General features: G+C 48.2%; 1 protein-coding gene and 4 non-coding genes across 5 annotated transcripts in view; 1 reads left to right on the top strand and 4 right to left on the bottom strand.

Annotated features, from left to right (window-relative positions):
- Positions 1–13,443, bottom strand: part of LOC149330536 (uncharacterized) — a 31,340-nt gene extending 17,897 nt beyond the window's left edge. The window contains exons 1-9 of the mRNA XM_089559441.1: positions 13,184–13,443; positions 11,753–11,901; positions 10,857–11,009; positions 9,437–9,595; positions 9,195–9,347; positions 8,964–9,098; positions 7,952–8,703; positions 1,885–2,085; positions 330–426 (exon numbers count right to left, since the gene is read on the bottom strand). Of these exons, the coding sequence (XP_089415567.1) occupies positions 330–426; positions 1,885–2,085; positions 7,952–8,703; positions 8,964–9,098; positions 9,195–9,347; positions 9,437–9,595; positions 10,857–11,009; positions 11,753–11,901; positions 13,184–13,205 (1,821 nt within the window). The 5' untranslated portion in view covers positions 13,206–13,443. The remainder of the gene's footprint in view (positions 1–329; positions 427–1,884; positions 2,086–7,951; positions 8,704–8,963; positions 9,099–9,194; positions 9,348–9,436; positions 9,596–10,856; positions 11,010–11,752; positions 11,902–13,183) is intronic.
- Positions 3,008–3,081, bottom strand: TRNAN-GUU (transfer RNA asparagine (anticodon GUU)). The gene has a single exon. It is a non-coding gene; the product is annotated as a tRNA-Asn (tRNA).
- LOC149330539 (small nucleolar RNA U3) lies at positions 3,697–3,904 on the top strand. Its single transcript, XR_016285895.1, has one exon. It is a non-coding gene; the product is annotated as a small nucleolar RNA U3 (small nucleolar RNA).
- Positions 4,581–4,654, bottom strand: TRNAN-GUU (transfer RNA asparagine (anticodon GUU)). Its single transcript has one exon. It is a non-coding gene; the product is annotated as a tRNA-Asn (tRNA).
- On the bottom strand, positions 5,818–5,891 carry TRNAN-GUU (transfer RNA asparagine (anticodon GUU)). The gene has a single exon. It is a non-coding gene; the product is annotated as a tRNA-Asn (tRNA).
- Positions 13,444–13,805: the final 362 nt, after the last annotated feature.

The following is a 13,805-nucleotide window of genomic DNA, read 5'->3' as shown; positions in this document are numbered from 1 at the left end:
AACGATTCACCGAGGATCACCTAACCACATATCGCTTCGCAGTTCTGAGCTGGGTACGAGTATGTGATGAAACGCTCGAGACAACGACCGCTATAGTGCTTCTTATTTCATGAAGCCAAACGGAGTTGTAAGGAGTAGGTCAATTTTCTTAATACATTTGCATGCTCTGAGAGAGAGAGAGAGAGAGCTGGACGGAGAAAGACGGCTAGCACCACATCCGGTACCGGCGCTGGATAAATCTTCACACTGTTAACTATATGTCGAGTATTTCCTCCAATTACGCTGCCTATAAAAAACAGCCTCCAAAACTTTCCACATAGATCACTCACCCAGAGGTGGCACTTGTGGTGTCCTCTGTACTTGCGGGGCTTGGTTGCGTACTGCGGGAACAGGTGGCAGCACTGCTGCAGTTGGGCGCACAGGTAACTGCGCAACAACGAGGCCGACAAACGCGCACCCCTAAACACTGAGGCTAGATATAGCTCCGAACAAGCCTTGTTTTCTGTCGTCTTAAAAGGAAACCGAGGACAACTCCATCTAACTATCGTTCTAAGCAAAAATTGGTTCTGTGACTATAGCTGTCCGTAATGTCGTCTTTCCTGCATTAAAACATGCATTTATCGACGCCAAAATTGGATTTAAAAATCTTCCCTCTGGTCGGTTCGAACTCGTGACGTCATTACCGAAAAGGGCGTGTTGCTACCGTTTTGAACTGAAGGGCGGTGTAGAGTAGCCTCAAGGATTCGTGCCAAGAAATCGGTGGTGACGCATGCATTTTACTTCCGAAATCTGCCTGGAGATGGCAACACTTGTATTTCGTTTGCTCGTTTCTACCGTTTACAAAATACATTTTCGGTTATAGTGGTACATTTGGAGTTAGAACGGAGTACCATACCGATACAAGCTAACTTGTATTTCTCCTCAGTGCCCCTTTAAGACTTAAATACTGGAGGAAAACCACTCCAGACTTTTGTCAAAAGCATGAAGCCCAACGTGTTTTCTTGTGGCCAATACAGCGTAACTCGTTACACATTGCTATAAGCGTTACAAATCTCTCAAAGGCAAAAAGAACTCCCGTTGCACATGTGCACGAAAGCCCCACTACAGGTCCTAGGAACGAAGCCTTTGAACTTTTTACTTTCGACAAGGGCAGTACGTCTCCTAAACTGAACAAGAAGTGGCCGGATAATGCGGCAAATAAATGAGCTAAACAAAGCACTGCGTGATCACTCGATATTTTTTTTTCTTTCTGACTGCAAGTGTGAGCCTTTTCAGACATACACAGTATGCTAACAAAGAAATTTGAACTTCTGGGCGTATGATGATACTGACGTGGTTCATTGCTTAGTCGTCACCGTGCCACTCCACTTTATTACATTTAATCCCAGTATTGACCTAGTATGCATCCTCCTTGCTTTATTGGCCGGCATAGGACTGCACAGGCATCTCCTAAAGCTTGGGCCAAAATTCATGGCGCTGCGTGTTCATGCCGTCCGGGTAGCAGAGAAGAATATGTAACAGAATTTGCGCCCCCCCCCCCCCCTCCTTCTTTCGTCATGTCTATTAAGGGGTCCATTCCCCCCTTCCTTTCCTGTGCACGCGCCTATGTTAGCTGGCGAACGAGGCGGATCGCGAAGTTTTCGCAATAACCTGGGACATCCTGTTTATCAGCGTGATGAGCGGCGGCGAACTGCGTTTTGAACGTGAATCAGTCAAGGCCTAAGGAGAGCGGCTGAAACCTGCCTGACTATAGCCTAGTTGAGAATATAGGCTTAAGATGGGTGGAGGGGGGGGGGGGGGGGGTAGAACATGACCCCGGAAGGCATCAGGCGCTTGCAAGTCCCTGCGCGCTGCGCACCGGAAGCGGAAGCCATCAGCACGCACCAACATCCGGCCAACAGGAGCTCCCTGACTTCCGGAATCTCGACTACTTCGGGGCGCAGTGGCGGGAAGAAGCAGTGAATGAGTTCGTCCGCCGACATGCGCGCGAAGCGGACGCAGCTCATCAGATCCCTGGCGTGCGGAGATCGGGTGGCGTAGTCCGCATGCAGCCACACGAGGGAGGCGATGAAGACCGGTATTTCACTGCGGAAAAGAGGAGTGAATCGATCGATCGATCGATCGATCAATCAATCAATCAATCAATCAATCAATCAATCAATCAATCAATCAATCAATCAATCAATCAATCAATCAATCAATCAATCAATCAATCAATCAATCAATCAATCAATCAATCAATCAATCAATCAATCAATCAATCAATCAATCAATCAATCAGTCATTCAATCAATTGGTCAGTCAATCAATTGATCAATCAGTGAGTCAATGAATCAATCACTCCGTCAATCAATCAACCACTCTGTAAATCACTCAATCAGACAGTCAGTCAATCCATTAAAAAGTCGATCAGTCAATCAATCAATCAATTGATCGAGTGCTGTGGTTACCATATGCGACCACAGAAACAAAAGGAGCAACTGATAGAAATAAAAATACATGAGTGCGCAATAAGGGAGTAATTACTCATTGGCATCCACCCAAGCGCAGCCATACGGCTACCCCGGACCAGGACGAATTTTTCTTTAACTACGAAGTTTCTGAGAAAGCTGTATAGCTTTCCTTTGTAGCCGTATGGCTGCGCTTGGGTGGATGCCAATGAGTAATTACTCCCTTATTACAAATCTACTCCACCTTGGGGGATTCCCCTAAACATTTGACCAACATGAGTGCGCAGTTATAGTATATAGGCGTCAAAAGTATATTGTATTTATTTATTTGTATACCTATATATCGCGCAGACCGGCTTTGCGGAAAGGGAAGAGGTAAAGGGAACTTCAGAAATCCTGGAATTGCCGCAAAGTTCGAATAACAAAGACAAGGTATGGATGAAAAAAAGCAACACAGATTGGAGCTGCCGAACCATAACAGCAACGTCGAAAATACAACGTAGAAGATAAACAAAGTGCGCAAGACTAGGAACATGCATAACAAAATGTTTGCGTATCGCCCCCGGGAGGGCTCGAACCTCCAACCTTTCGGTTAACAGCCGAACGCGCTAGCCGATTGCGCCACGGAGGCGGAGACGGGCAGATGTTTTCAAAACGCTGGGAGCTACATGGCCCTTAGTTTCAGTTATTTTGAAAATTACGCTGTTATTCAGGAGGACCTTCGGTAACGCAGGAACAGCAATGCTTCGCAGTCGTGATGTAGGTGCGGGAACATGTGCACGACAGAAGCGTGCAGAGCAGTTTTCGGGGTGCAATTTTAGACGGAGGGATGTGGCGCTGGGCGTTGGTGCTTCATTGTGCTTTGCTTTTCGTATTTCACGGCTTCACGTAAAGCACAGCGCACCTGTGACCGGGCTTCGAACAGTCCGATTCCACCAGAAATGTGATTCAGTGACCAACCATCTTTCCTGTGGCGAATGTTTCATTGATATCAAGCGACTGCGCGTATTGTCAAATTTGTTGTAACAGTGGTGCTTGTTGGCCACCTAGTATACTTTTCCGCAAATATATGTGTGCACTGGCATTAAAAACAGACGGCCTAGTAGGCTGCTAAACTAGAATATTCGAAGCACATTTCTGAAGACAAATCGAAGAGCCTATGTTATTTTCAGCAATTCTTATGAAAACTGGTGGACTTTGTAGGCTCTGTTAGGATGGCTTCCGATCGAAGATCTTGAGTAGAACAGAGGTCATGCTTCATAGGATCAGTTCTTCAGGCTGATCGCCTAGTCGCTAGCCGCGATTTCGGACCTACTCATCCACGTTGACGATATACGGGTCTCTGCCTGAGCGCGAAACCGGCTTTCGAAACCCCTGGCTTGGTTCCTGCCTTTGATGACCGTTCCCTCGGGCTCAATTACAGAATGGGAGGGCTGAGACCCATCCGGAGTGGTTAATGAGTGTTTTTTTTCTTTTTTGTTGAACGCAGGCTCTCGAAAGTTAATCCGGAAGTTATGTCACCAGACCTAATGAAATCCGGAAGTGGTGCTCTCGAAAGTTAATCCGGAAGTGACGTCGCCAGACGTAATGAAAACCGGAAGTGGGGCTATCGAAAGTTAATCCGGATGTGACGTCGCCAAACTGGCAGTGAAAACCGGATGTGACGTCACTAGCGGCTTGGTTACAACTGCATTTTGTACGTACGCGTATATCGTCTGGTCATTGCGAAACGTCTCTGATAGGTTAGTACTTGTTACTAACTTGTAAGCAAATATAGTTAACTAGTAGTCCACGATGAGACACAAATGCCTTCGCATTCATAGCTCGTAAGAAGTCTGAAGTGCCCTACGCAATGTTCGTTAAATTTCAAATGAGGTGTTCATTTTATTCGAGTTTGCAGAATTGTCAGTGTGGCGAGTTCGTTTCACGGCCGACAAAGCTGTCTGGAAGGAGAGTTGCTGTGCCTTCCCTTCTACCCTACGAACCAGCCGCGATGACCCAGTCGGCCCAGTGGTTCGAGTGCTCGGTTGCTGAGCCGAAGGAATCTGGTTTGAACCCGGCCGCATTTTGATGGAGGAGAAAGGCAAAAGACGGCAATGAGCCGTAGTGCAAAAAAGAAAAAAATTTTGCCGCCCCCGGGAGGGCTCGAACCTCCAACCTTTCGGTTAACAGCCGAACGCGCTAGCCGATTGCGCCACGGAGGCTTTTTTCTTCTCGCAATGCGCCACGGAGACACAAAGTTAATGACCGTACGACTACAAGAATCCGGCTCCAAAAAAAGTGGCTGGCGGTTAAGCTTTGCTAAGCACAGAATGTTGTGCGAGAGCACGGCGGGCCACCCATATTTTGAGGGAAGGCCAAACCCAGTCTCGAGGTGTCTCAAGTCGGTTCCGAATTTTCGGGGGTGGGCTGCCAAATTTCGAGGGTGGGCCAAGCCCTTTTTGGGATGTCCTTGGTCGGCTCAGAATGTGAATCAGCTCAAGTTTCAAACTCCAGTGGGTAGCCACTCAAATTTTGGGGGGTGGGTCAAGTCCATTTTGGGGGTGACCCAGGTCGGTTCCGAACGTGGGTAAACTCAATTTTCAAATTTTAGTGAGCGGGTCACTCAAATTTCAGCGTTTGGCCAATTCCATTTCGAGACTTGGTCAAGGCTGTCTTCTACCCGAGCACACCCAGATTCACCGGCAGTCATATTCGGCCGAGGTCATTCCAAGGGCGAATTTCGGGTGGTACATGCCATATTTGGGCATCGGCCACGTTGGAGACATGCCGTATTACCTAGCTCAGGAAGCCACCATTCAATCTTCGTCGATTTCAGCCAAGGTCACCTCAAGGTCAAACTTTTGGGAGGTCCGTGACATACGTGGGCATTACCTTGTGAGGGTAATGTGAGAGAAGCCAACAGCCACAGCAACCAAGGGACACGGGGGATTTTTAATTAGTTTATTTATTTTGTGCTGTTTTTCGATTAGGAATATTACTGAATATGTTACCGCTTAAAGCTAATTGATTAGAAAAGCAGAAGAAAAAACAACCACATCCAACCTTCAGGGCCATTGCCAAATCACTTCAGAGCTATTTTTAGAGCCGCTGCGAATTGAGTCACGTGACCCATCAGGAGGCTTCACTCATCCAACGGCTTTCGCCGAAAATGCGGGTAAAATTGCTTCCGCACTGAAAAGGGTACTTTCACGAGAAAAGGAAAGGCGCAGCAAGGATCTCAGTTTCAGTGAACACATTGGGGTGATTCGCGGCGTTCGAATGATACGAGGGTGCGAGATGAAATTCCGGCCGCGGCATCTGCATTTTGGTGTAGGAGACAGACAAAAGATGCCAATTAGCTGCAGATTAAAAAAAAATATATGCACGCCCCCGGGAGGGCTCGAACCTCCAACCTTTCGGTTAACAGCCGAACGCGCTAGCCGATTGCGCCACGGAGGCACATGCTTTCCACCCCTACGAGCACAACAATACGGCTACAAAGAAAAACTACACAACCATAGGAGAACTATTGCAGTTCCAGAAAACTTCAGCCTAGTTACCGCTCGAACGTGGGTCTACCGCAAGTGAGAAGCAGACGCTTTTCTAGCAATCTAGCAATGTTTTCTTCAAGTGCGAAGATATTCGATGCAGTGCATAGCTTTCCTCTGTAGCCGTATGGCCGCGTTTTGGGCGAAATCTAATGAATAATTATGCATTTGATTGCAATGTCCGCCACGTTTAGTGAATTTCCCTCGATACATCAATGACTACATAGGTGAACTCACCATGGGCGAGAATTCAGTAGCTCTCTAGGGGTAAGCTGATGAGTTAAATGGTAGTAGAGAGCGATTATTTGTGGAAAAAATAAGGGAATATCGACTAGCCTTGATGAGAGCATGCTAATTAAACGACATCCCTTCGTTGGTTCCAAGGAATAAAAAAAATTTGTTTTCATACGATACATTTTTTCGCATCAGCAGCAGATTGCGCTGTTTTTTGGTTGTTTTAAAGGTGCACTGAAGAGAAATCTGAACTCGTCTCTTTGCCGCGGCAACTCGATCTACACGCTCCGAGCATTCTTAGGAGCTTCGAATTATTGCCCTGTGCGGCCGACCTCATTTAAATCGGATTAACATCCGGCTCCCGCCATTTCTTTTTAATTCCCCACCGACGGTGGGAGGAGTCCACCAACGCATGGAATGCCTTTCAGGCATTCGCGTGGTGGCTTTGCTTTTGCTTTTATTTTTTTAGGTTTCTGTGAATACATAGATTCAGTCAGAGACTACATAGCTGCAAATTAGGCCCACGGAAATAAAAATACGCGCGGACTCTTTGGTTTTGCCGATCTCTACGTATCACTCCGCCGATGGCAGAGCGGCAAGCCGCCACGGGTCTGGCTGAAAGGCTGGCTGACTCCTCCCACTGTCTGCGGGTAATTAAAGGAAAAGGCGGGAGCCGGGCGCTTAATCCGATTTAAATTAGGGAAATCGGCCGCACAGGGCAATAATCCGAAGTTTCTAAGAACGCTCGGAACGTGTAGATCGAGGTCCAGCGGTAAAAATACGAGTTGAGATTCCTCTTCAGTGCACCTTTAAATTTCCTTTCACTTGTCTCTAAATATGGCGGATCTTGAGTGAAAACAACGGGTATGAATTCTGGCTTGACGACGCTTCACCTACCTTTAAGAGTACAATGAGATAGTGTTACAGATCCCTCCCGTGCAAGTATTCCTTCTGTTTCATACATTCACATACTGTGGGGAACCCTCATACCAATATTGACTGAGTGGTGCAGTGGTTAATCGATGAGCCACTACCACGGCAGGTTGATTTAAACAAAGCCTCTGGTTAGGTTTAAAAGATCAAGGCTGATCTCCCCAAGCTCCCGTAAGGCTCATTTTTGCAAAGACAGTTCATCGAGAGGCTGTCTATCTACCAATGAGCTGATACGCAACACCACAGTATGTAAATGGCAATTGTACTAAATTTGTTTGAATTAACTTCATCGCACACCTGCCATGGTGGGACCTGGCAGCTTACCCACTGTGGAAGGTGGACCACGTGCTTTTTCGTGACACGGACGGACGGACGGACTCCGGCTTTTTTTCGTGGAAGGGAACCCTGTCTCTTTCAACAAACCTCATTTGACGCATCTGTCTTGTCTAGTTGTTGTCGTGTTTTAGCGCTATTTTCCTTCACGTACAGTCGAGGACAGAAGTCTGTGGACCGCGTGCTCCCAAAACGAAGCCGATAGCTCTGCAATTAGCCGGCGGCTGGGGACCACACTTTAGGAGGTGAAAGTCAAATTTTGTTTTTTCATCTCTACAAGTGTGGTCGATAATAGCCGATAATAGAGCTATCGGCTTCGCTTGAGGAACACTTGGTCCACAGACTTTTATCCCCGACTGTACGATCATGAACCAACTAGATCATCATAACGTCCTCTTGGCGAGCCTTTGCGGAGATACAAATAGCTGTGTCTGTTATCACGCGAATCTATCAAGCTTTTTCTCAACATACCAACATGTTTCCAAGTCGTCTCTCTTGAGATGATGGATGATATCGTCAGGCACGAGAGTTCTTATCCACTCCGGAGCGAGCTGCTTGAAATGTGCCAAGACTATATCCAGGAACGTCCGAGCGGGTGCCGAAGGCGAAGCCAGGGTCAACGGCCTCGGCTCCTCCTTCGGCTGCTCCGTTGTCTGTGCATCTCGCAGAGGTTCCACCGCAGAGTGAACTTGTGGTTGAGACGTGGCTGGACCGATGGCTTCCTCGAAGACCGCCTTCTGGACTGGCGTTCTCGGACCTTGGACAGGCGTTCCCGGGCGTGCCGCGGTTGCCTTAGGAGAGGCGGTCCTGGAGCCAGAGACGTTTCTTGGAGAACCCGGCTTGGCTTCTTGGCGGACACTTACTCCAGCCATTTTCTGCCTCGACGGACTTTGCACCGCCCCTGCGGGCAGAGCTTTCTGTTCTTCGGTCTTAGGGCTGGCGGGTTTGCCGGGACTCTTGTAGGTGTAGTCCTGTGCCTGGGCTGATATGGGCTTGGTCTGGGGTGCGATCCTTAGTATTCGGGGAATCTCTGTCTCAGGATGGGTCTCTGGGGCTTGCACGTGGTCGGCCTTGTGTTCGGAGTCAGCAGCATGCTTGGATTGGGGCGTGGTTTCTCCAACGCCAACGGCTGGAGGATGCAGTGGCGGCGGTGATTTCGGCGATTTGTGCTCCGGTTTGGGTTCGCTCTCAACCGGAGCTTCAGGTCCCGAGGCGGGTTGTGTCTAGACAAAGGCGATGAATGAAATAACTTGAATACATATCCTTACGACGAGTACTGAACGTCGCTATTCTCGGATTAACGGAATAATGCCTGAGAATGAAAGTAACCTCCCGTTACAATGACTGCCAAGTTCAGTACAGCATGACTGAGGGGTTGTTTTCAATTCGGAACACGTCCGCTTATGAGTATAGCTTGGAAAGCAGAACTGATATAATGCGTTATGCTCTAAAAAATCGGCGAGCAACTGCAGGCAACTCAGACCTGGTTATCCTTTGCTTCAGCATCGTCTGGTTTAGGCTTGGGCTGGACATCCTCAGTTGCAGGCGGATTCGGTTTCGGCTTGGGTTGGCCGTCGGGCACACCTTCAGTACCTTGAGGGACCATGTCAGGCGGTACCTTAAAGAAGCGTTGAATGTAGACCGCTATTAATATAAAAACCCTCACCAGGATAATTTTTCACATGCGGCGAGTACTTTACAAGGCAGCTGTCACCTGTCCCTGCTTGACTTCAGCGTCCGCCGGGGCCTTGGCTTGGGGTTGCTCTTCTTGAGTGGCAGGCAGTGTAGACACCTGCGGTGCGGGTGTTGGCGACTTGAGCTCCGGTTTGGGATGACCGTCACCGGCGGGTTCAGGTACCAGATGAGGCTGTAGGGAGCGTGTATCATGTGACCTGCCACTCTCTTTTTCGATGTACCCTGAGCCTCACGTAGAAAGTCTGCTAATAAAGTGCGTACCTGCTCTGGCTTGGGTTCAGCTTCGGCTTCGACCTGGACTTTTGGCCGGACGTGTCCATCACGAGGTGAAGAAGGTGGAGGAAGCGGCGATGGCGGCTTTTTATTCACCTTGGAACTGGCGACAGCGGCCAGTGTTTCAAGGCTAACAAGGGGTCGTACCTTGGGATGACAGGATAAAATACGATTGTAAAATTCTTTAATGTTGTCTTCAAGAGCTGCTTGTATCGTTAATGACCCTTTGTGGGAGAGTGGGACACATACGTCCCACTTTATTCCCCGCACTAAAGGGCTCGTAAGAGACAGTGGAACGCAGCGTTTCCACTTATGCTGTAGTCATAGCTATCTTAAGGTTTCAACGATCTGTTTAAAAAAGGTTTCAGCCCCGTCCACTAGACGAAATAGCTAGTCGATACCCTGAAACCTCGCTCTTTTTTTCGGGCGCGTTGAAAATCTTTGGCTATGTTCGATCTGACAAAAAAAAAAACAAGATGAAAATTCTTGGTAACTTCCTTTTTCCCCACCCCCCACTTGTTCCGAAGATTTGAGTTGACGCGTAATAAGAGAAAATCACTTTATTTTACCATGCCGAAAACAGTTGGACATTTAACGGTTGAATATTGAGTGATAAGAAGAGTTGAAATCTGGGTTAGTTGGTACATTATACTTAAGAAAAACCAGCCAAAAAGACGGGCATCAAAACGGGCATTTGTTCGACGCGGCATCAAAACTGCTATGTTCCTTGTGCGACACGGGTGGTTTATAAGATTCCGCTGACATGCGAAAAAGTTTACATCGGCCAAACTGGCCGGTGTATAAATGAAAGGCTACGAGAGCACCATAACTCTCTGACTCCGGCTGACGGAGCAAACTTGCCTCGCCATTGCCGCGATTGCGGGTGCTACCCGTTGTTTTCGAATGTCACTTTTCTCGGTAGAGGCAAGGGTAAGGTTGAGCGGGAAATCCTCGAAGCATTTCACATTAGCAATCATGGTGATAACTGTGCCAGCACGGCTTCTATCACGTTTATGCAGAAAGAATTAGGTTACTTGTCCCGTTGACACTGCAGCTTGACTATCTTACGAGCTCGCTGTTGTTGTTTTTTTGTGCTGGTTTTGCGGTGCCGGTGAGCTGCGCATGCTCTGTTGGGTTTTCTCGGAGACTGGCTGTTTTTCAATAAAGCACAGTCGATAGTCCAGTCGTTGTGTGTGCCTCGTCTCTCCTTTGTCGCCGTTTTTTGGCTGGTTTTTCTTAAGTATATTGAGTGATAATATCAGCAGTGTCTACGATAAACAGAACTGAGGGATTAAGGAAAGTGCAAAAAGGAAGTACATTTTGAAAGGCATCGTGAGTACAGTTAGATACCAGCAACCACCCATGATGGGCGGGTTATAATCGTCGGTAGTCCATGGCGTCCATATACCTGAAGGCACTTGTGGACTACGAAGGGCATCTCCAGCCTGTGGGCGGCGTAGTAAACCTCGGCCACCTCGTGGTCGTACAGCGTCAGGGTTCCGGTCTCCGCGTATTCCAGAAGGGTCTCCAGCACCTCTTTGCTGATGCCGGTGATGGAAAGCTGAGCAAAACACAAAAATGGGGAGGAAAGTTTAGAAGGTTCTCTTTGGATTGGCGATAAAAGCTGTCATCAATTGATCAATAAACAGCGTTTACGAAAGCTATCCGAGGTGCGCAGACTGGGAACTGGTCTCCAAGGTCTCGAAATCTGGAGCTCAGAAGTGGCACAGAAGTGTGCCATTAGACACTCTGTTGGCGCGCGTGTGTTTTGGAAAAAAAGATAATGCACCCTTCTGAGAGTCCTCCTCTCGTTATTGACGAGATAGAGTTAGAGGCCTCGTTGTCCAGAAGATACGGTGTCGGCGTTGTCGGCGTCGTGAGCGAAAAATCACGGGCATGGCTCTGGCAGGTGGTGCCCAGGGAGCAACCTAGGAGGTAGGTGGGCTACCTAGGTCATGTGACCTTGCGACGTCATCACAACCTGTCCACCGGAGAGTGAGCAAACTGCCCTCCATGGCAGGAGACGGTTAAATTAATCATTGGTCGATTGGGAAGATCAACTGGGTCTCAAAAGCCAACTGGTGGGAGCACCTGCCATCCCAGGGCAGTGGCGCATCGCTTAACAGCGGCACCACTGCTCCAAAAGGGGTATGATGACTCCCAGGGATCTATGAATGTAAAGTAGAGAATGTCATTCTGCATATATGGGCGTTACCCCGTTAATGCTATCACGTCATACCCTTAAGGTGGAGCTTAAGTGTCCCCCTCCATTATTAAGGCGGGTGATGGTGGAGTACCACTCACCATGTACTTGCCGTCCACCTTGGCGTTATCCGTGAGTGTGCGCTTGAAGAAGCGGCTCACCCCGCGCAGGCGCTCGCTTCGGGCCTCCAGGATCTGGTCTCCCTGGACGTGCATGATGACGTCACGACCGCAGGAGCCGTCTCCCAGGGCTACGAGTGAGAGAGAGGGAGATAATCGTCATCATGATCCCCGCTGAACCCGCTGCGAGAGAAATGCCTCCCTCTGTAATTGACCTCTTATAACTGGAGCCAGAGAGTCAACTAGCGACCGAGATAGGGTCGTATCTAGAAGGCTACCGTGTGTGTATCATGATATGTAATAGAAATGGGATGGCGTATAGAGTAATCGCGCCTTTCGGCTGTCGTGCTATGGTCAGTGGACAAATGTGGGTCAGTCCGGAATCGTTTTCTTGCATGAAAAGATTATCCTTATGTATTTCGTCCCACTTTTACTGAGGGAAGTTTTGATCTTTTATCAACTCTGCTCGGAGCACCCAGACAAAGCAAGAATTTGTTCCGAAGAACTCAGCAGGTCCAGAAGCGAGCCAGAAATCCTACTTAGGCTACAACTCCTATCAAACATGAAGTGGCCTTTGTAGTTTTGATACGACCTGTACATAATGGATGAATAAGCATAGTTCTGTCAGAGTCATATGGTAAAGTACAGAATTTCAAGGCTTTACTTACATGAGATAGCAGATTGATAGAACCACCCAGCTGCATACGCGTGCGTAGAGGAGGAATAGGGGGAGCAGCGACCCCCTCAATTGACATGGGGAAGGGGGCGCAGATTTTGTGCCATCTTGTTCCCTGCTACCGAAAAGACGTGGGCAATACTATGACCTTTGCACCCTCCTTCCCACACACACACACACTTACGGAGATACCTTTGTATGCCTAGCCCAGCAGTTAATATCAAAGCAGTATGTGCAGCATTCGTTCGATTGATATCCGTAAGCAACGGTACTTGTTGAACACTTTTTTAACCACGAAATAAAACGAACACGGAAGAAGAAGTAACGCGACGCAAGCCGCATCTGCCCAAGCAGCGCAGGTAATCGGCCCAATATCGTAAATGTATTGTCAAATACTGGTCCTAAAAAGGACCGGAATGAAACCATCCATTCCCTATATTGGGCCGATTACCTGTGCTTCTTGGGTGTGTGTAGCTTTTTCCCACATGTTCCTCTTAGTTTGTAGTAAAAGATCAACAAAGAAAAATCTGCACTACTTGCACAACTAAGTGAGGAAAATAATTAATTCTTCTTTAGCAAGAATTTCTAATTTTTCATGCCCCCGCTGTCATTAGCAGGAAAATAGTGACGTGAGTGGTAGCTGCAGCATGCGCCGTGGAAGCCAGTATTCGGCAAGAAAACGACGGCTGCCTTGGGGCTCCTTTGGGCAACTGGCGCGTATGCTAGTTGCTGTTTACCGCTTAGGAACCGCTGGAACATGGCTTTCGTCTAGCCGAGAACAACCGCCGCGTCCTTCTTCCTGCGGCCTAGAAAAAGAAAAAAAAAGTATCAATGCAGTAAAGTCTAGCACTCGTTTCTAACCTGCTACATCACGTGCAGGAGGTGCTTAGAAGTTTCTTCATACAATATCTGCGGTTACCAGCACTGCTCAGGTTTTGCAGAAAAATGGCAAAAACATGGAAACACTTAATTCCGTTATTTGTTGGCATGCCATTGCATTCGAAATTAAGTGTTGATGTGTTTGCCAGAAGCGACGGGGGGGGGGGGGGGGTGGCTTTGAGCAAAGCTTTTCCCGTACACCAACTGCCACTTTCTACGGTAGGCAGGTGAAGGCTTCACACAGACGAACATGGTGACGTCGCGCCTCTCCAGTCAATGGAATTTCTCTGCCCTAGTGACGTCACTGATGATGTCACTGCCCGAGAGCCAATCGAGATTTTGCTGGACGACGCTGGGTGGCTCTGGGATTTTGATCCGGTGACGGTTCTATGCTGTCATATATAGTAAGCAGATTTACAGCTCAATGCCGCTGGGAAGAAAAAGTGAATCTATGAGGTAAGAGTAGTTTATTCTATATGT

This window comes from Amblyomma mixtum, chromosome 9 (genome assembly GCF_055824585.1).
Source record: "Amblyomma mixtum isolate Tamu chromosome 9, ASM5582458v1, whole genome shotgun sequence".
NCBI classification, from domain to species: Eukaryota; Metazoa; Arthropoda; class Arachnida; order Ixodida; family Ixodidae; genus Amblyomma; species Amblyomma mixtum.
The sequence above is the reverse complement of the archived record's forward strand: the minus strand, read 5'-3'. Positions and strand labels throughout refer to the sequence as shown.